This window comes from Hemitrygon akajei, chromosome 9 (genome assembly GCF_048418815.1).
Source record: "Hemitrygon akajei chromosome 9, sHemAka1.3, whole genome shotgun sequence".
NCBI classification, from domain to species: domain Eukaryota; kingdom Metazoa; phylum Chordata; class Chondrichthyes; order Myliobatiformes; family Dasyatidae; genus Hemitrygon; species Hemitrygon akajei.
In genome coordinates, this window is record NC_133132.1 from 101,647,624 (window position 1) to 101,669,892 (window position 22,269).

At 41.1% G+C, this 22,269-nt stretch overlaps 1 protein-coding gene across 3 annotated transcripts in view; it reads right to left on the reverse strand.

Annotated features, from left to right (window-relative positions):
• The window catches only part of sipa1l2 (signal induced proliferation associated 1 like 2), a 511,308-nt gene that overhangs the window by 90,889 nt on the left and 398,150 nt on the right, over nt 1–22,269 (reverse strand). For all 3 annotated transcript variants that reach the window (XM_073056679.1, XM_073056680.1, XM_073056678.1), the window contains one exon: nt 13,255–13,512. In XM_073056679.1, the coding sequence (XP_072912780.1) occupies nt 13,255–13,512 (258 nt within the window). The remainder of the gene's footprint in view (nt 1–13,254; nt 13,513–22,269) is intronic.

A 22,269-nucleotide genomic window follows, 5' to 3' on the forward strand; every position in this document is an offset into this window, starting at 1 on the left:
TAACTCAGCCTTAAAAATGCCAAAATGCTCAGCGCTCTCAGCTCGCTGGTATGAGAATTCTAAAGATTCATAGCACTTCAGAGGAGAAACTCCTCCTCACTTCTCTTGTGGTTGACTCCTATTCCCTGGTTCCAGACCTTCCCACCAGTGGAAAAACTACACTTTTACCGTATCAAACTTCCTCAAAATCTCATGCATTTCAAAGAGAGCATTTCATTCTAAATCAATACTTCTCATCTATATTTGTCAAGGATAAATATGTGGAAGGTAGGGAATTCAGGGAGGGTTGTGTGTCTTATCTGAAGGTCAGTATTAAGAAGGAAAAGGTGTTAGTTATCATAGATGCATAACAGTTGAATAAGCAATGTGGATTGATGTAATAGGAAGCAAGGCAGGAGATAGCTGGGGACCTGATAGAGATGGCTGCTTATTCATTATCCACAGAAAAGGGCAAAAAGATTATGCTGCTTCTTTTTTTCAGAAGGACATCAGGGATAAACTAGGTAACAGGCCAGTGAGCCTTATATCAGTGGTAGGTAAATAGAGAAGATCCTAAGGGATAAAATCTACATACATTTGGAAAAGGAAGAACAATTTAAGAATGGAGACACAAGGGACTACAGTGTTTGTAATCTGGAGTAACACACAATCTGCTGGAGGAATTCAGCAGGTTGAGCAGCATCTGTGAAAGGAACTGTTGACATTTGGAGTCGAGATCTGGCATCAGGACTGAGAGTGGAGAAGTCAGATGGCCATCATAGAGATAGGAAGGGGAGTGGTGAGTGATGACTCTGAGGTGATTGGGAGTCCAAAGGCAGTGTAAGATGCCAGGCAGATAGTGCCTCAGGTAAGGGAGATGACTGTGGGTGGAGTTGAAAGATTGTGGCAGGTGAATGGTAGACGGAGGCAGACAAAGAGAGAGAGAGAGGAAAAAGAAAAAAGAAACAGACGGAGCAGGGCGGGGTAAGGGTAGTGTGAAGATGGGGGACAGCTGCTGGAAGGAGATAAGCAGGAACGCAAAGCACTACCAGACCAGGACTCAGGTGAGTAAAGCAGGTGAGAATGGGAATCAGTAGAGAAGAAAGGAGAAGTGAATGATAGTTGGCAGAACTCTGTAAACCATGACAGAAGGAAAGCCAAGTGTCCTGAAAAATAACATCTTAGATGTCCTTCAACAGAAAGCCTCATCTTGAGGGCAGATGCAGTGGAGATAAAGAAACTGTGAGAAAGGACTGCCCTCACCCCATCCGCTCGCCACCCCACTCTGGATAGGGTTCCCCTTGTCCTCACCTACCACCCCACCAGCCTCCAGGTTCAATGTATAATTCTCCGTAACTTCCGCCACCTCCAATGAGATTTCACTACCAAGCACATCCTTCCCTCCCCCCCCTTTCTGCTTTCCGCAGGGATCGCTCCCTACATGGCTTCCTTGTCCACTCGTCCCCCTCATCCCTTCCCACCGATCTCCCTCCTGGCACTTACCCTTGTAAGCGGAACAAGTGCTACACCTGCCCTTACACTTCCTCCCTCACCACCATTCAGGGCCCCAGACAGTCCTTCCAGGTGAGGTGACACTTCACCTGTGAGTCGGCTGGTGTGGTATACTGTGTCCGGTGCTCCCGGTGTGGCCTTTTATATATTGGTGAGACTCGACGCAGACTGGGAGACCGTTTTGCTGAACACCTACGCTCGGTCCGCCAGAGAAAGCAGGATCTCCCAGTGGCCACACATCTTAATTCCATGTCCCATTCCCATTCTGCTATGTCTATCCATGGCCTCCTCTACTGTCAAGATGAATCCACACTCAGGTTGGTGGAACAACACCTTATATACTGGCTGGGTAGCTTCCAACCTGATGGCATGAACATTGACTTCTCTAACTTCCGTTAATGCCTCTCCTCCCCTTCTTACCCCATCCCTAACATATTTAGTTGTTTGTTTTTTTTCTCTCTCTCTCTGCCCGTCACCCTGCCTGTTCTCCATCTCCCTCTGGTGATCCCCCTCCCCCTTTCTTTTTCCTGAGGCCTCCCGTCCCTTGATCTTTTCCCTTCTCCAGCTCTGTATCACTTTTGCCAATCACCTTTCCAGCTCTTAGCTTCATCCCACCCCCTCCGGTCTTCTCCTATCATTTCACATTTCCCCCTCCCCCCACTACTTTCAAATCTCTTAGTATCTCTCCTTTCAGTTAGTCCTGACGAAGGGTCTCGGCCCGAAACGTCGACAGTGCTTCTCCTATAGATGCTGCCAGACCTGCTGTGTTCCACCAGCATTTTGTGTGTGATGTTTGAATTTCCAGCATCTGCAGATTTCCTCGTGTTTGCACGAGAAAGGAGTGCAATGTTTACAAGGAACAGAATAGGAAGAGGTGTGGTCTAAATAGTGGTGGGTATATAATAAATATTACTGGCTAGTTTGTCTCTTGAGATGGAGACAGATCTAGAAAATGGAGAGAAATGTCAAAAATGTGAATTTGAGAGCAGTGCCAAGTTGCTAGTAAAGGTGATAAAATTGATGAGTTTTTCACAGGTGCAAGAAGCAGCACCAATGCAGTCATTAATGTAATGGAAAAAGTGTTGGAAGTAATACCGGGGAAGGTTTAGAACAGGAATTGTTTCACACAGTCAACAAAAAATGGACATTGCTGGAGATTAGAGCTACACCTCTGATTTGTAGAAAGTGACAGGAGTCAAAAGAGAAGTTGTTTAAGGTAAGAACAAGTTCAACCAGGCAGATGAGACTGTAGGTGGTGGGGCTGAATAATTGGTGTAGAAAGAAATAAAGGGCTTTTATACTTTCCTGATGGGGTATGGAGGTATATAAAGATTGGACATCCATAGTGAAGATGAGGCATTGGGGAGTGTGGAATTGGAATGGTGGAGGACATGTGAGATGTCCCATATATAGGTGAGAAGAGATTGGACACAGAAGGACAGGAAGGATTTCAGACACAAGGTGATAAGTTTGGTGGGGCAGGAGCAGACAGAAACAATGAGTCTATCAGGACAGTCCTGTTTGTGGATCTTAGGTAAGAGATAGAAGCAGGAAGTGCAGGGTTGAGGCACTATGAGATTAGAGCCTGTAGAGATGATGTTCAGCATGGGTTTGTGCAGGGAAATCCTTTCTTGATAAACTTTATTGAGTTTTTTTTAAGGTAACTAAAAAGGCATTGCTTATATAGACCAGTAAAAAATATGACATGGTTGTACACGGTAGGCCAAAATGTTTTAACACATAGGATCCAAGGGAAGCTGCCTAAATGGTTCCAACATTGGCTTAGTGATTGGAAACAAAGGGAATGGTAGAATGATGTTTTTCTGATCACAGGGCTATGACCAGTGGTGCACCACAGAGACTGGTGCTGTGACACTTGTTAATTTTATGTATTTTGTTTTCCCTGGTATGAAGGAGACTGAGCAGTGACCTGATAAATGTATAAAATTGGGTAGATGGTCAAAATCTTTTTTTCCTGTGGTGGTGGTATCAAAGCCAAGACGACATAGGTTAAGGTTGGATGAAGAAGCATTAGAGGGCATTGGGGGGGGGAGGGGGGAAGGGAAGCTTTTCTTCGTACAGTGTGGCTGATATCTGCAACTCATAGCTAGAAGAGGTGGGGGAGTCAGATACAATCACTAGGTTTAAAAGCATTTAGAAATGAAATAGGCAACTCATGGAAGGATATAGACCTAATGTAAGCAAATGGGATGTAGATAGGAAAAGGAGGCCTGCTTCTATGCTGTAAAACTCCTATGATTCTTCTGTGCTCCAGACAGTATCTGCCAACTCCGCTCCATTTTCCATCTTCAACCTAGCAAACATTCTAAAGAGATTAGCTGTATTCATCATATGTACATAGAAGGATAGAGTGAAATGCATTATTTGTGTCAATGGCCAACACAGTCTGAAGATATGCTGGCAGCAAGTCTGCAAATTATTAACCCTAATATCAATCTTTGGAATGTAAGAGGAAACCAGACATCGGGAGGACACACAAACTCCTTAGAGGTGGCAGAGGAAAATGAATTGTAATTGCTTGCACTGCAAGGTATTATGCTATAATACCTTGCCACCCATGCCAGCACCAGGACAAATATATCCTGCCTCAAGACAAATATTCCAGATGTAACCTCAAAAAAGCCCAATACTATTGTCACAAAACTTCCTTCCTCTTATAATTCATCTTGTTTGCAATGAAGGGCTACAGTCCATTTATCATGTTACTTTATCATTTCCTGTCAGAGTCACATTATGTTCAGATTTTCCTGCGCCTAACATTACGTACTTACAAGTATAGTTTTCAAGTTTTATTGCTTTTCAACATTGAATCACAGTGGATATAATTTGGCTTTTTTTGACACTGATCAACAGAAAAAGACTCTTTCATGTCAAAATGAAAACAGACCTCTACAAAGTGACCTCAGTTAATTACAAATATAAATCACAAAATAATTGATTGCATAAGTATTCACCCCCTTTAATATGACACACCAAATCATCACTGGTGCAGCCAATTGGTTTTCGAAGTGACATAATTTATTAAGTGGAGATTACTATGTGCAGTCAGGGTGTTTCAATTGATTGTAGTAAAAATACACCTGTATCTGGAAGGTTCAGCTGCTGGTGAGTCAGTATCCTGGCAAAAATTACACCATGAAGACAAAAGAACACCCCAAGAAATTCCGTGAAAAGGTTATTGAAAAGCACAAGTCAGGAGATGGATACAAGAAAATTTCCAAGTATTGAATATCCTTTGGAGTACAGTTAAGTCAATCATTAAGAAATGGAAAGAATATGGCACAGCTTTAAAGCTGTCTAGAGCAAACTGTCATCAAAAACTGAGTGACTGTGCAAGAAAGGGACTAGAGAGGGAGGCTACCAAGAGATCTATGGTAACTCTGGAGCAGTTACAAGCTTCAGTAGCTGAGATGGGAGAGAGTGCGCATATAACAGCTATTACCAGGGTGCTTCACCACTGGAAAGTGGGAAGTGGCAAACAGAAAGCCACTGTTAAAAAAACTCACATGAAATCTCAGCTAGAGTTTGCCAGAAGGCATGTGGGAGACTCTGGAGTCAGAAGGAAGATGTTTCTATGGTTTGATGAAACCAAAATTAAGCTTTTTGGCCATCAGACTAAACACTATGTTTGGCCACACATCATCAAAAACACACTATTGCTACTGTGAAGTACGGTGGTGGCTGCATCATACTGTGGGGACACTTCACTGCAGCAGGCCCTGGAAGGCTTGTGAAGGTAGATGGTAAAATGAATACAGGGAAATTCTGATGCAGTTTGCAAGAGAACTGTGACTTTGGAGAACATTTGTTTTCCAGCAAGACAATGACCCCAAGCATAAAGCCAAAGCTACACAGAAATGGCTTAGAAACACCAAAGTTTATGTTATGGAGTGGCCAAGTCAGAGTTCAGACCTCAATCTAATTGAGATTTTGTGGCTGGACTTGAAATATGCTGTTCATGCACAATCCTCATGCGATCTGACAAAACTTGAACAGTTTTGTAAAGAAAAATTGCAGTGTCTAGTTGTGCAAAGCTGAGATCCATCCACACAGACTCAAGGCGGTAATTGCTGCCAAATGTGCATCTACTAAATACTGACTTAAACGGGGTGAATCCTAATGCAATCAATTATTTTGTATTTTATATTTGTAATTAATTTCAATCACTTTGTAGAGATCTATTTTCACTTTGATGGACTTTTCTGTTGATCAGTGTCAAAAAGACAAATTAAATCCACTGTGATTCAATGTTGTAAAACAATAAAACATAAAAACTTCCAAGGGGAGATGAATATTTTTTATAGGCACTGTACATACTTACAAGATAATTTGCTGTATATATAGTCACGCTGAACTGTTACTTATACATTGTTTTATAAGATTGATTTTATATTCATATTTACTGTGTTTTTATACTGTATCTGATCCTAACTAACAATCATTTTGTTCTTCTTTACACTTGTGAACTGAAGAATGACAATAAACAATCTCGAATCTTGAATTTGCCCTTTCTGTTTCGTGCTTGGGCACTAGGAGACTCTAACGCTTTTCCTTCAGACAGGATCTTTTACACCTGCAGGAATAGACAGAGCCTCAGTTCATCAGGAAAGCAGCAACTCAGTATGCATCACTCAAACAGTATTGTAAACTGGAGTGTTAGTCTAAATTATCTGCTCCAATCTCCAGAGTGGAAAGCTCAGGGGAAGCAAAATTAATGGGCAGTCCTACGTGGACGACTGCTAATGAGTAGCTGGCTAATAGAGGAACTGTTTGATTTTCACCAAGATGGAGAAAAGCATAGGTTTAGGAAACATCACAAAACAAAATTCCACTTTCATATAATTTCAAATAAAACCAATTCTTAAAGTCCTGTTGGTGAAGTATTGGATTCAAATACAGGCTATGATGATTTACATTTGAAGTCTTTATTTAGATCAACACACAAAATTTTAGAGGAATTCAGCAGGTCATACCATAAAACATAGGAACAGAACCAGGCTATTCAGCCCATCAAGTCTGCTCCACCATTCCATCATAGCTGATCCCAATCCCATTCAACCCCATACACCTGCCTTCTTGATGCACCTATGGAACTGAATAAGCAGTCGATGTTTCGGGCCAAGATCCTCCTTCAGGACCTGCTGAGTTCCTCTAAGATTTTGTGTGTTTTGCTCTGGATTTTCAGCACCTGGAGAAACTCGTCTTTATTTAGACACAGTTTTACATCGCCCTGTCACTTCACATAAGACCACAAGACATAGGAGCAGAATTAGGCCATTCAGCCCATCAGGTCCACTCCGCCATTTCATCATGGCTGATCCTGGATTCTATTCAACTCCACACACCTGACCTTTCACCATATCTTTTGATGCCCCGATCAATCAGGAATCTATCAACTTCGACTTTAAACATACTCACATACTTGGTCTCCACTGCAGTCTGTGGCAGAGTAGTCCACAGATTCACCAGTCTTTGGCTAAAAAGAATTCCTCCTTAGTTCTGTTCTAAAAGGTCTCCCCTCAATTTTGAGGTTGTGCCCTTTAGATCTGGATACCCCGACCAGAGGGAACATCCTCTCCACGTCCACCTTATCTAGTCCTTTCAACATTCAGTAGGTTTCAATGAGACCCCCCCCCCACATTCTTCTAAATTCCACTGAGTACAGGCCCAAAGCTGTCAAACATTCCTCACATGTTAACCTCTTCATTCCCAGAATGAAGAACCTCTCTGGACTCTCTCCATGATAATACATTCTTTCTGAGATATGGGGCCCAAAATTGTTGCGAATACTCCAAGTGTGGCCTTACTAGTGTCTTACAAAGCTTCAGCATGATCTTTTTGTTTTTATATTCTATTCCCCTCAAAATAAATGCCAACATTGCATTTGCCTTCTTTACCACAGACTCAACCTGTGAATTAACCTTCCGGGAGTCTGGCATGAAGACTTCTAAGTCCCTTTGCACCTCTGATGTTTGAGTTTTTTTCACGTTGCACTATTATTCTTTTTACCAAAATGCATTATCATACATTTCCCAACACTGCCACATTTTTGCCATTCTTCCAATTTGTCCAAGTCCCCCTGCAATCACATTGCTTCCTCAGCACTACCTACCCATTCAAGTATCTTCGTATCATACACCAACTTTGCCACAAAACCATCAATTCCACTATATAAATCACTGACAAACAATGTGAAAAGTAGTGGTCTCAATATGACCCCTTGAAGCACACCACTAGTTACTAGCAGCCAACCAGAAAAGGCCCCCATTCCCCCCCACCCTCCACTCACCGCCTCCTGCGGCCAGCTATTCCTCTGTCCATGTCAGTATACTTCCTGTAACATCATAGGATTTTATCTCATTAAGCAGCCTCATGTGCCTTCTGAAAATCTAAGTAAATGACATCCACTGCCTTCTTAGACATCTGTGTCTAAGTTTGTTTCAGTGTTCTCTGTACTGTGGCTACAATGTATTGTACACTATACTACCATCAAGGCAAGCACCAGGAAAGGAACAGAGTACTCTCCCGGGGCTTGAAAGATAACAACTCCACAAACAACAAAAAAAGGACAAAGCACATTGGATGATTAACTCCAACTCATCCAGCTCAGCATTAACAACAACTTTCAATTCTTTGATACCTTTAGTTCAATTCAGGATGATAATGAGACTGGGAGAATGGGAGTATCTCAGTGGAGTAAAAGCCGGATATGTTGACAGGAGCAGAAGGGGCAGATATTGAAGCAAAGGCTTGAAGGGTGCAGATAGCTGAACGTGTGGTAGAAGAGTGTGGATATCTTGGAGGAATTGACAGGCTCTGATATCTCAGTGGGGTGAGAGTGTGGTTGTAGATAGGTGTGGATGTCATGATGAGGAGATAGTGAAAACCCTGTATCACAAGAGTACCTCTAACAGTGTCTTCATCAGTTCTACATTGCAGTTCATCTTCATATTCTCTTGGCCAATAGATATGAGCCCCCTCACCTGGATCCTGATCTCTATGATGTGTTGCATGGATCCCTATGGCTTGGCACTTGGCTCAGTAGCTAACACTTGCTGTACCCTTATTTTGGTTGTCTTGTCACCAGTGATCATACTGCACTGATTTTTTTGATGGACCAGAACTGCCAACATTGTTGCCTCAAAATCTGTAATTTTGGGATCAAGACCTACAACAGAACCTTGAGCACATAAGATTGACAGGCACTTCATTAGTGCTTCTTTGTTTGAAATTCAAATCACCATCTTCCCTTTCCAATAGACAAAAAGAAGTAGGCCCTTTGGCTCACTAAACCTGTATCAGCCATCAAGTACTATCTGCACGAATCCTAAACGCCAACACTATGCTGCCACATTTTATTTATTTATTTATTTAGAGATACAGCATAGTGTCAGCCCAACGAGCCTGTACTGCCTGATAACACCCATGTTACCAATTAACCCACTCACCCATACAGCTTTGGAACGTGAGTGGAAACTGAAGCACCCCGAGGAAACCCTCATGATCACAGGGAAAACATACAAACTCTTTGCAGACGGTGGCAAAATTGAATCTGGGCCGCTGGCACTGTAATAGTGTTATTCTAACCGTGCAGCCCATCCAAAAAGAAGGTATCCAAATTTTCTCCAGTGCTCTAACCAATGTTTAGTCCTGGCTCATTCTTAAAGCTGATCACATTACATCACTCTGTATCTTCACAGCATGGCTTAAAGCATCGCTTCCAATCTGGTAGCATTTCACTAAAATTTCCTCAACTGTTACACTATTGCTCCCTGCCTTTCCTCACCATCCATATGAATCAAAAGTCAACTTGCTGCGCGGTTAATGGCGTTTGCGTGGTCTTTTCTAATGGCTATTTCACAAGATTGTTGATAAAGCTTACATGTTGTCCACCATTTATAGCAATCATTCGGATCCAGTCTTAATTGTTAAATTGCTTCCTCACTTGTTTTGTGAAATCAATGCTTAGCAGAGGTAAAGCTTAGATCTGTAAAACCCAAATTTAAATATTTCCACACATTTCTCTTTCAATAATCTGCATTTCTTTGCATTCTATTGTTCTGCTTAATGCTGTGGTTTATTTTATCACTTCCCAAACAATTCCCAAGATTGATTTTGACTCTGAAGTCATTTTTATAAATTATTTATATTCCTTCCTCATGGCAGAATTTTAGCAATTGTTCCTACACTTTGTTACATTTCCTTCTGATTTACAATTGCAATAATATTATTAACAACTTACTGGACCCCATTGAAAATAATTAACACTATTCATTTAATTTTCCTATGTATTAAACTATTTTATTGTGCCTTCACATGGGTTTAATAAATGCAAAGAATATATCTACTTTGTTAAATAGAATAAACAATGCAATATATCGCAAACCTGTCAGCTCAACCCTACATCCAGGTCAGGTCAAATGACAGATCTGATATTTATTCTCTGCAGCTGAGCTAAAATATGCAGTCAGTCTGCAGTTTAACGGCAATGGATTTCATTAGGTCATTCGCCAAACTAGTGTGGGAGAAAGGATTTAGTGTTTCTCTTATTTCACCACTACACACATTTTTTGACAGATTGTAGGCAGTCGATTTCCAAAATAAGCTACTCAACCATATTTTGGAAATATGACACAGCTTGTTTTGACAAGAGAATTTTAATCCTTTGCATTTAACTCCTTATGAGTTATGTGTGCAAGATTATAATTTTATTAGAGTAACACATACAAAATGCTGGCTAAACTCAGTCCTGATGAAGGGTCTCAGCTCGAAACATCGATTGTTTATTCCTTTCCATAGAAGCTGCTTGACTTGCTGAGCTACAGCAGCATTTTGTGTGTGTTTCTCTGGATTTCCAGCATCTGCAGAATCTCTTGAGTTTATAATTTTGTTTTCGGTTTATTTCTTATCTAAAAATAAGATTAAGAATTTCACACTGGGAACTAAGTGTTATATTCCAACTGTAGATGTCTACTTTATTTTTTTTGGGGGGGGGAGGAGGGAAAGCAGGCTGAATAGCTTTTAATTGCATTCTCCATCTCTGCCAGCATCACTGCTGTCCACAGGGTTCACATCTCTAACAGTCCAAAGGGAATAATTAACATGAATAGCTCAAGGGCTGGTTAGGTAGGGGAAGTGGTGCAGAGCAAACAGGACAGAATGAAAAGAAATCAATCAATTGGAAATTAACTGCATTGCTTTACAAGCTAGCTCAATCAATAAAAGTCATCAATTTAAATTGCAATTTAAGATCTCCATTTTGATTTCTGCATCCTATTCATTTGATGACAAGTTTATTCTGGGTTTATGTCAATGTGATCCAATTTTGTTAGTATAAGGATTGGATAAATACTGGAATGAATGTTAATGGATTTCTTCTTTACATTTATTTCAAGACCCACACATTGCAGTGTATGCACTTTTTAAAGTTAATTAAGCAGGCAATGCCCCTTGTGAAACAGTTGCTAAAGGCTGCTCAAAGGCAGAAGGACTGCAATGGGACCAGAGGGCAAAACAGTGAATTCTCACTGCTTCCCGCACACTGCACCACAGTATCAATGCAGATTACCTTGCATTTAAACTGGAGGGAATATGAAGTAACAACAGGGCGGGCAGGAGTTTCACAGGCTGAAAATGCAGCCTGCAAAGTTTCAATGCTCGCACTCTGTGCAGATCCTGTTGAGAATTGGTGTGAACATGGATAGGTGCCAGAAAGTTTGGTTATGCTACCCCAGTCAAGAAGCTAGAGAGAAGAGAGGGAAAAATAATTGGATAGCTTTCCAAAGATGTAAGGTACATTGGACTTCTTGCTCCCTAAGTAAAGCAACTTAATGAAAGATCCCACCCACCCTGAACGTTCTCTTTCTCCCCTCTCCCATCAGGAGGAAGATACAAATGCCTGAAAAATGGTAGAACCAGGCTCAAGGACAGCTTCTACTCCACTGTTATAAGGCTATTGAATGGTTCCCTCGAACAATAAGACACACTCCTGACAGTCTGTTTCATTATGATCTCACATTTTGTCTACCTGCACTGCACTTCTCCTGTAGCTCTTCCACTTTGTTCTGCATTGTCACTGTTTTACTTTGTTCTAGCTCAATATACGTGTAATGATTTGATCTGTATGAAAAGCATGCAAGACAAACTTTTTAGAGTATCTTAGTAAATGTGACAATAATAAACCAATACCAATATATTAACAAACTTTAACAAATTCAGCAGCAGGCTGATATGCCTTTCTCTGTAGCTGTTACACTAACCTGCATTCTGTTATTGCTTTACTTTGTGCTACCTGAATGCCTGTGCATGAATCAAACTGCATGGACAGAATGCAAGACAAGCTTTTCACTGTACCTTGGAACATGCAACAACAATAAACCAATTTTAATTCCTCCTCAGTAGACCCTGCTCAACTTGAATTTCTCTTTCCTGGCAGAGTCAACATCCATAATATCCATTTATGAATCATCTTGGGGAGAGTTTTTGTTTACATTCAACAGCAGACATTTCATTGTAAATTTGCTATTGGGATCCAACAATACATAGCTTTTATTCACATCCCCCAAAATGCTGGCCCTCCATATTGCCCAGCTGATTATTGGATGTTTTTGTGTACAAATTGGCTGCTTGTTTTCATCAGGCTCTTGAACCAGAGGGGATAACTTCACTCACACAACCTATAGACTCACTTTCAAGGGCTCTAAAACTCAAGTTCTCAGCATTTTTGTCAGTCTGTCTATCTATCTATCTATTTATTCATCCAACCGTCCATCTTTTGTTTTGGTATTTGCACAGATTGTCTTCTTTTCCACATCGGTTGATTGCCAGTCTGTGTGTTTTTTCAATGGTTCTACTGTATTTCTTTGTTTTACTGTGAGTGCCTGCAAGAAAATGAACCTCAGAGTAGTATATGATGACATATACACCTTTTGATAATAATTTTACTTTGAACTTTGAAAAGTGATGGGACACTACATAAGTGCAAGTCCTTTATTTTCTGCCTTCAACAGTGTCCCAAATTCTAATGACTGTAATTCTGAATGCTGTTTGTAGTAAATGGGAACTATTCTCACACAAATATTTCCCTCCAGTGCCAGTGGTCAAAAGCAATGTCGATTCCAAAGGAAAGAGACATCCTCTGCCTTGCCTTCTAACAGTTATATCTGACTCTGCAAACAAGTGTGTCAGATGGAAAATCAAGGGGTTGCAACATTGATCAGAGGGTAAATCATTGCAAAGTTTGTATTCTCTCTCTCCCTTGGCCCAAACTACAAGTAGTACATCTGGATTGGTGCTGGTATTTTTAAATATATTTGTCTCTTCTGACAAACAGTGGCCTTAGAGAGATATGAACATCATTCTACTGAGATAAATATTTACCCTTGCAAGTTCACTTACAAGCACATTCATAAATGAATACAGAAAACATCTGAGAACACTTTAAATTCTTCAATGGAATACAAATAGCTAAATAAATCATCGGTGCAACTGCTGTCAAGATTTACCTTTGCTCCCCCCTAAAGCTAGTCTGCTGTTAGACAATTCACAGCTGTCTCTCCTTCAGACCACACTCATTTTGGTTGGAGCATAGTGGGGTTTCTGTATTAAATTCACCCCCAAAGCTTTGTGCACCATTCAGTATCGCATGCAATTAGCAAGAGAGCTTTATTTGCAGCCCTTCGTGTTGGCTGTGGTCCTAGAGAGGCAAAATTCCAGCAGTACAATAAAAATTAAGAATACTACCTCATGCCATCTGGCAGCTTTCTGTCAAAGGAAGTACTGCGAGGGATAGCTGTGTGGATCTGCTGCAACATTTGCTGAGATTGGAGTCTGTCAGCTGCTCCTTGTATGGGGGAGGACCTGGAGACTGGTTGCCCTGCAGGTGTGGCTACTCGATGCCATGTGGTGTTTCTTCTGAAGGGGGTCTTGAACTCACAAGGTGTGCCTTCATTGTCCACTTTGTATTCAACCATCGGTATCCTATACAGTTCAGAGCAGCCTCTGTCACACAAAGGATAGTTGGTTTGTTAGATAAGGGTACAATAACCTTGAGTAGAAAACAACCTCCCCTTCCTTCCACACAGTGTCAGAGACAAAGAATTAGAATTACAATAATGAAACACAAAATACAAATGACATTGCTGTCCAAAAGGGATGACCTTGTTTCTTATGATTAAAGCAGACCTCAGAACATGTAGAGATGCAGCTGGCTGGACTGAACATACTGGGGGGTATTCATGTAGCACCAGACTTAATCCTTTGAATAATGCAAAATAAATCCAGGTGTACAGAATATAGCTATTCATCATTCTTCATTGACTTTCTACGAATACCAGAGTTGAAAATAACTGAGTGTCAGAAGTAGAGATCTGAATGTGTTGGGCTATTTACTCTCTCCCATTGATCTAAAACATATGTTCAATTAATGAATGAGCTTCGACCTCATTTATAACTTACACTTCTGTACTCTCATTGACATGAGCCAAGTGGGATGTTGGGTGTTGGGGAAGGGGGAGGTTAGGGTTGCCATATGTGACATGTGAATAACACAAGATACCACAGCTGTTTCAGAAATATATTTTTAGCACAAGCATGATGGAACTAAATATGCTTACCATCTGAAAAATTGTAACCCCCTCACACAACGTGAGCCAGCTAGGCTCGAGCAAGCTGTAGTTAATGCACTCACTCACGGCATGGTAGCACAGTGACTAGTGCAATGCATTATAGCAGCCAGCTGTAAGATCAGGGTTCAACTCCTGCCACTGTCTGTAAGGAGCTTGTGTGTTATCCTCACGACGGCGTGGATTTCCTCTGGTGCTCCAGTTTCCTCCCACATTCCATAACATACAGTTAAGGTTAGCGAGACGTGGGCATGCTAAATTGGTGCCAGAAATGTAGCGATACTTGTAGGATGCCTAGCAAAATCTTTGCTGATTTGACATGACACAAATGATGCATTTCACTGTATGTCTCGATGTACATGTGACATATAAAGCCTATCAACCATATTTCCCACTCCTCACTATAAGGATCTGCAAACCTTTGACAAAACTCCTGGAAGCAGAGTCAAAGAAATGATGGTGAAATCTGCTCTAGCCCCTACTGCAGTTAAAGCAGATATCTACAAAGTTGCTGGCACATAATGGAGTTATGAGTTAGTGCACTCTCCTCCAACTTAGATCTTGCAAAATCCAAACTACTCAAATGTTAATACTGGGCAGAGTGTCCACCAATTTAAACATGACAGCCATATAAAGTGGTGAACTCAACTTTTATTGAGAAAATGCCAATCTGCTTTGTACTGCATATATAACATATAGTCATGAGAACTCTTATCCCTGGTGTGAAAATGTCCTGCAAAAATGTGAAGATGTTTCTTATATATGACTAACCACATCAGAACAGAAGAAATGGGATGTCAATATATAGGGTGGAATACATTACAGATGAAGGCCCTTGAGTTTATCATGCCCATACTTGCTTACAAAATGACCGGGTCCAATTTGAACACAGAAGATAGAAATCTACAGCACGATACAGGCCCTTCGGCCCACAATGTTGTGTCAACCATGCAATCTACTCGAGAAACTGCCTAGAATTTCCCTACCACATAGCCCTCTATTTTTCTAAGCTCCATGCATCTATCTAAGAGTCTTTTCAAAGACCCTATTGTATTGCAATGCATTCCATGGACCTACCACTGTCTGTGTGCAAAACGTACCCCTCACATCCCTGTTGTACCTACTTCCAAGAACCTTAAAACTATGCCGCCTTGTGATAGCCATTTCAGCCCTTGGAAAACACCCTCTGGCTATCACCACGGTTAATGCCTCTCATTATCTTATACAACTCTAGCAAGTCGCCTCTCATCTTTTGTCACTCCAAGGAGAAAAGACCAAGTTCACTCAACCTATTCTCATAAGGCACATTCTCCAATCCAGGCAACATCCTTGTAAATCTCCTCTGCACTCTCTCCACAGTATCCACATCCTTCCTGTAGTGAGGTGACTAGAAATGAACACAGTACTCCAAGTGGGATCTGACCAACGTCTTATATTGCTTTAACATTACCTCACGGCTCTTGAACGCAATCCCACGGTTGATGAAGGTCATCACACCATATGACTTCTTAACAGCACTGTCAACCTGCTCAGCAGCTTGGGGTATCCTATGGACATGGACCCCAAGATGTCACTGATCCTCCACACTGCCAAGAGTCTTAACAAATGCTCTCCAAATGCTCACAAATCCTGCCTCTCAGGATCATCTCCAACAACTTGCTCACCACTGAAGTAAGATTCACTGGTCTATTCATTCATTCATAGCTTGTCACACCAGCCAGCCAGCCAGCCAGCCACTCTAGTGTTGTTTGGTTGATGTTGAGCAGGTCAGTGTCAGCTCAATCAGGTGAGAGTGGGCAGTTGCGCAGAACGTGTGCAATGTTTTGCACCCTTTCGCCACACTCACAGGATTCGCTTGTCTTTAAACTCCACTTCACTGTATTGTCTCCCGTCCTACAAACTCCCGCTCTCACTCCGTTAAGAGTGCACCACTTCCGTCTGTCTATCAGTGCCCAGTCTGGCAACATTTCTGTGGGGTCTTGCATTGTATTGTTCGGTGGGGTTCTGGCTTCTGTTTGTTGCCAGGGGTCAATCCTGTATGTTTGGGGGATGTCTATGTGGTAGTCCCTCCACTGCAGCAAAGCTTTTCCTCGATTTTAGGCAGTTGGAAACTGGCATATGATGACGTAGTGGGTGCCATGGATCTGAGTTCTGTTAATCTTTTTCAATTTTTGTTGTAGTGTGTCTTTGGATCTCTGGGGGAGCAATGCCTGCAAGTCTATAAATGATCTTACTGGGTGTGGGGCGCAGAGTGCCTGTGATTATTCAGCAGGCTTTGTTAAGCAATGGATCTATTTTCTTCACGTGGGCTGATCTGCCCCACACAGGTGCACAGTATTCTGCAGGTGCATAGCAGAGTGCTAGGGCAGTTGATCTAAGTGTGTGAGCATTAGCTCCCCATTTTGTTCCTGCTAATTTTTTCAAGAGGGAATTGCAAGAACCAACTTTCCCTTGTAGTTTTTGGATGTGGGTGGCAAATAAGAGGATCCTATCCAGTGTCATGCCCAGGTAAATTGGAGTTGGATGGTATTCGAGCTCCTTCCCACTCCAGAAGATCTTGAGTTTCCGAGCTGCTTCTCGATTCCTCAGGTGGAATGCACACACTTGAGTTTCTGATGAATTTGGGTTCAGAGACCTTTTTTTTATAATACTACTTCATTGCTTTGAGGACTGCTGTAAGTCATACTTCAACTTCTTGGAAGGAGTTAGCTTGTGTTGCTGTGCATAGGTCGTCTGCATAGATAAACCTGCGTGTGCTAAGAAAGGTTGGTTGGTTGTTTGTGTAAACATTAAATAGTAGAGGTGCCAGGACTGATCCCTGTGGTAGTCCGTTCTTTTGTGGACGTCAACTACTCTTAATTCCATTCATTTCTACATAAAATCTGCAATTTTCTAGGAGGCTTCTTGTTATTTTGACTGTGGTTTCATTCTTTAACATTTTCGATAATTTCAGTAGAAGGCTTCCGTAATAGTCATACACTGCTGTAAAGTCAATGAATACTGCCCCTGTAACTTGTCGCATTTCAAAGCCATCCTCAATATACTGGCAACACACACAAAATGCTGGTGGAACACAGCAGGCCAGGCAGCATCTAAGGAGAAGCACTGTCGACGTTTCGGGCCGAGACCCTTCGTCAGTATACTGGGTTAAGTTCAGGACTTGACCGCAGCAAGAGCGGCCTGGCCTGAACCCGGCTTGGTCTTGTTAGAGGATCTTTGACTAAGGGGGATATTCTTTTCAGTGTGAGTCTCTCGTAGAATTTATAAAGGGTGCAGAGCAAGGAAATCAGTCTGTAATTTTCAGGAATGTTGGGGTCTTTATTGGGTTTTAGAAGAGCAATAACTTTGGCTCTTCTCCACTTTTTAGGTATTTTTAATGATCTTAGGCAACAGTTAAAAAGGGACAGAAGCCAGTGGAGTGCTTTAGGTCCAAGATGCTTAAGGAATTCATTAAGAATCCCATCTATGCCAGCAGCTTTGTTGGATTGTAGCTGTGATACTTCATCCTTTAATTCTTCTAGGGTGAGAAGTGGGAAGTTGTTAATCCTGTTTGAAAGAGCTGGCTCCATCTCCTGATGTTCCTTTTTCTTTTGCCTCCGTTCCTTGTTATTTGGTCAACCATTTAGTATTAGTTGGTGGGCAACCTGATCAGATGTTACCGCAGCAATTCTCTGTGGTGGTCTATTGTCTGACTTGAGTTTCTGAACAGTTGCCCATGCCTTCTTACTGTTCTCAGTCATGTCTGTGTTTTCTATCAGTTCCTGCCAACGCTGTTGTCTCTCTTGGCTCATTAGGGACAGAACTGACTCTCCCATTTCAATTGTGTCTTGACCAAACAGGTCTTGGTCATATAAGTTGACATACTCATCATAACTTTGCTTGATATCATTAGTCAATCCCTGAATATATTTGGTTCTGCAGCCTCTAGGCATGTTCTGCTGTGCTACTTTCCAGATTAGTCAGACAAATTCATCATAATGATCAGGTTCTGGTGTTATGGTATCGATAAGTTTATCAAGGGATTCTGCGAAAAATGTCCAATTCGCTTTTCTCAGGTTAAATCTTGGTGGGTACTTTCATGGTACAGGTCTCAGAACTGGAAGTGATTCTACCTGGACCGGACGGTGTTGGGATTTGGGTATATGTTGGAGGACTGTACGTGTGAAGAGGTTGGAGCTTGTCGAGGTAACAAAGGCAAGGTTTAGGGTGTATCCTTTTCTTCATCTGGCACTTGTGAAGGTAGGGGTGTCCTTTGACTTGTATAGTAGCTGAAGGCTGTTGTTTAGAGCCCATGATACAACTTCTTCTCCATTTGCATCGTCATCTTCGTATCCCCAGTTGGTGCTATGGCTGTTAAAGTCACCAATAATGAGGTACATTTTGTCCTGGAGATCTAGGTTAGGTGGCCACATGAATGGTTCATTAGGGGGTTTGTAGACCAAGATGATATTTATGTGTTTTGTTTCAACTTTCAGAAGTTCCATTGAGCCAGCTTGGATGTTTGCTGTGCTCATTACTATAGATTTATCTTTATCAAAGATTGCACTTCCATAAGTTTGGCTAGGAGTGTCAATAGCCAAGTGCTTTCCTGGCACATAGGGTTGGTTGCTCAGCCTATGAGTTTCTTGTTTGTACAAGATGTCCGGTTTTAAGTTTGCCAGGATTTCTGCTTTACTGTGGCTGAAGCTTCGAAGTTGTGGCCAACGATTTTCAAGATTTCCAGTGGACCAAGGGTTTATCCTTTTACCACCCACTGGATCCCTGGTCTATAATTTCCTGGGTTATCTCTACTCTCTTTCTTGAACAAGGGAACAACATTTGCAACCTTCCGATCCTCTTGTACTTCTCCCGTCCCTATTGATGATGTAAAGATCATTGCCAGAGGCTCAGGAACCTCCTCCCTCGCATCCCACAGTAGCCTGGGGTACATCCTGTCCAGTCCTGACAACTTATCCAACTTAATACCTTTCAAAAGCACCAGCACGTCCTCTTTCTTAATGTCCGTATACTCAAGCGTTTCAGTCCGCTGTAAGTCATCCCCACAATTGCCAAGGTCCTTTTCAGTGGTGAATACTGAAGCAAAGTATTTATTAAGTACCTCCACTACTTCCTCCATCTCTATGCACATGTTTCCACTATTGCTCCTGATTGGTCCTATTCTCACATGGTTCATCCTCTTGCTCTCCACATACTTGTAGAATGCCTTGGGGTTTTCCTTAATCCTGCTCACCAAGGCCTTCTCATGGTCCCCTCTCTTAATTTCATTCTTGAGCTCCTTTCTGGCACCCTTGTAATTTTCTAGAGCTTTAACAGTACCTAGTTTATTGAACCTTTTGTAAGCTTTTCTTGTCATCTTAACTAGGTTTTCTACATCCTTTGTACACCATGGTTCTTTCACCTTACCATCCGTTCCATTACACTCTGGTCTTTTCCCAAATGCTGCAAAACTTTCTCTTAAGTCTCCTATACTTCCACTTTCTAACTAATTTAAGTGACCATAATTATTTTTAGTCGACATTTCACATTGTCACATATGTTTGTGTAGAGTAGTTTTTCTGCTTGCTGTGTAAAATCTCCTGTTTGTGAACGGTGCTCTGAATATGCCTCGTTATTCATTCATGAACACAGATCACTAGTAGAAATATTTCTACCTTCTCTGTCTAAATCCTTCATAATTTAAAAAATCAGAATCAATATATTGCAAGTTCTGCTGATTTTTCTTTGTAATTATATTTCCTCAACACTATAGAATGATTGCCCTATTATCTTCTTCAAAGCCTCAACTTCTAACTTCAGGATCAGAATTGGGTTTATTATCACTGGTATGTGACGTGAAATTTTATAACTTAGCAGAAGCAGTTCGATGCAATATATAATCTAGAAGAGAGAAAAAAATAAAATAAAGATAATAATAATAAACAAGTAAATCAATTACAGTATACATATATTGAATAGATTTTAAAAAGTGCAAAAAACAGAAATACTGTATATTTTTTTAAAAAAGTGAGGTAGTGTTCAAGGGTTCAATGTACTTTTAGGAATCAGATGGCAGAGGGGAAGAAGCTATTCCTGAATCGCTGAGTATGTGCCTTCAGGCTTCTGTACCTCCTACATGACGGTAACTGTAAGAAAAGGACAAGCCCTGGGTGTTGGAGGTCCTTAATAATAGACACTGCTTTTCTGAGGCACCGCTCCCTGAAGATGTCCTGGGTACTTTGTAGGCTACTAACTTGTGACTTGTTCTGCTTAGCTGCCACCAAGTCATAAAATATCTGAGGGCTTTGCTGTTGGGAGATGCTACCCTGCTCTGTGCCTTGTCTATTTCATTGGTTAGACTAAGGCTGGGGGATGGTCCCATGGAAAATTATGAGCCTCATATGTAGCTATCATTCTTGTTGAAACACAACCCATAAAATGCAACTGCGAGAACTTCACCATAATTTTCCCTTTTAAAAAGGGTAAAAAATTAATTTAAAAAACAGTGAGGGCTGTACCATTTGCAATGGCAATGTATTTAAGCACTCTGGCAGGACTGATTATGCAAGTGATACTGCGAATACCTTGGATCAATAGTTCCTCTTCATTGTTGGAGCTGGTTAATCCTCCAAACCAAATTTCTGATTAAATAATTATGATTTTGTTCCGAAAGTGTCAGTGTTTCAATTAGAAATTCAGGACTAAGTATTGTTGTAAACAATTTGATTTCTAAAAGTAGCCTTTGAGGGGAAGAGGGATAGAACTCCTTCTGATCATTAACAGACTGATGGCATTCAGTTCCAAGTACAAAAAAAGAGGTTCAGTGAAATTAAAAGAGAAGGAAAGGATTAGTGAGAGAAATAGTGAATGTTTTAGAGATGGACAGAGAGAGGGGAGGGCAGGGAGGGAGGGCAAGAGAGTAAAATAAAATTAAACAGATGGGAAACAGTGGCAGAAAAGGTGAATGAAAGAGAACAGGGGAGGGAAAATAAGAGAATTAGATTTATGGTTACATTTTCAACATAGTTCAATACTCAACTCAGACAAATATGATCCTCGGTTCAGAAAACAGAAAGCCCCAAATAAGTAAATCCCAGAAGAATGAATGGATAATTTAGGTAAGTCAAGCTTTCCGATTCTGTGAAAGCACAACCAAAGAATACCAAACACAAGAACAGTCATCTGAAACCACTGGGTGATGAATGTTACTCAATTTCTATTAGCAGTGATTAGGAAGGCTTTTAAACATTTCTAGATTTACTGTGAACTCCTTTTATTATTTTTTCATGACTGCGACTCTCATGATTTAACAACTGAATCACTAAGATACTTTACCCGAAATTTGAAGTGTTATTGCTTGTTAATGTTAAATTGATAAGCATGAAACACAGATATCTATATAAGAAAATCTTCAAAATTTCAGACACTTTATAACATAGAACAGTAAAGCACAGTACTGGCCCTTCAACAAATGGTGTGTGCCAACCTTTTAACCTCCTTGACCCTTTCCCCCTACACAGCCCATGACCCTCCATTTCTTATCATCCATGTGTCTATTGAGGATTCTCATATATACCCCTAATGTATCAGCCTTAACACTGCCACTGGCAGTGCCTTCCAGACATTTACCACTCTGTAAAAAACCTACCTGTGACATCTTCCCTAAACCTTCCTCTACTCACCTTAAAAGGGTGTTCTCTGGTATTAACTATTGCTACATTGAGAAAAAAGGCACTGACTGCCTACTCTATCTATCTCTCTTATAATCTTATACACCACTATCAAGTCGCCACCATTCCTCCTTCACTCCAAAGATAAAAAACCCTAGCCCACTCCACTTTTCCTTATAAGACATATTCTCAATTTCAGGCATCATCTTGATAAAATTCCTCTGCACCCTCTCTACAGCTTTCACTGAGCACATTACTCTATTTTTTGAACACAACACCAAATTCATTGGCTAAGAGGTACCATGCTGCACAGCTAGGAAATTTAAAATATGCAAGCATAGCAGAAAACTGCTTGCATATTTTTTGCACAGAACACCTATAATTGAATCATTGGACTAGACTTCTGGGGGAAAATATGAATACTTATGTTTTCTAATTACAAATCTCAGCATTTGTCTTCTTGTTGAACACAGAATATGTCAGTAAAC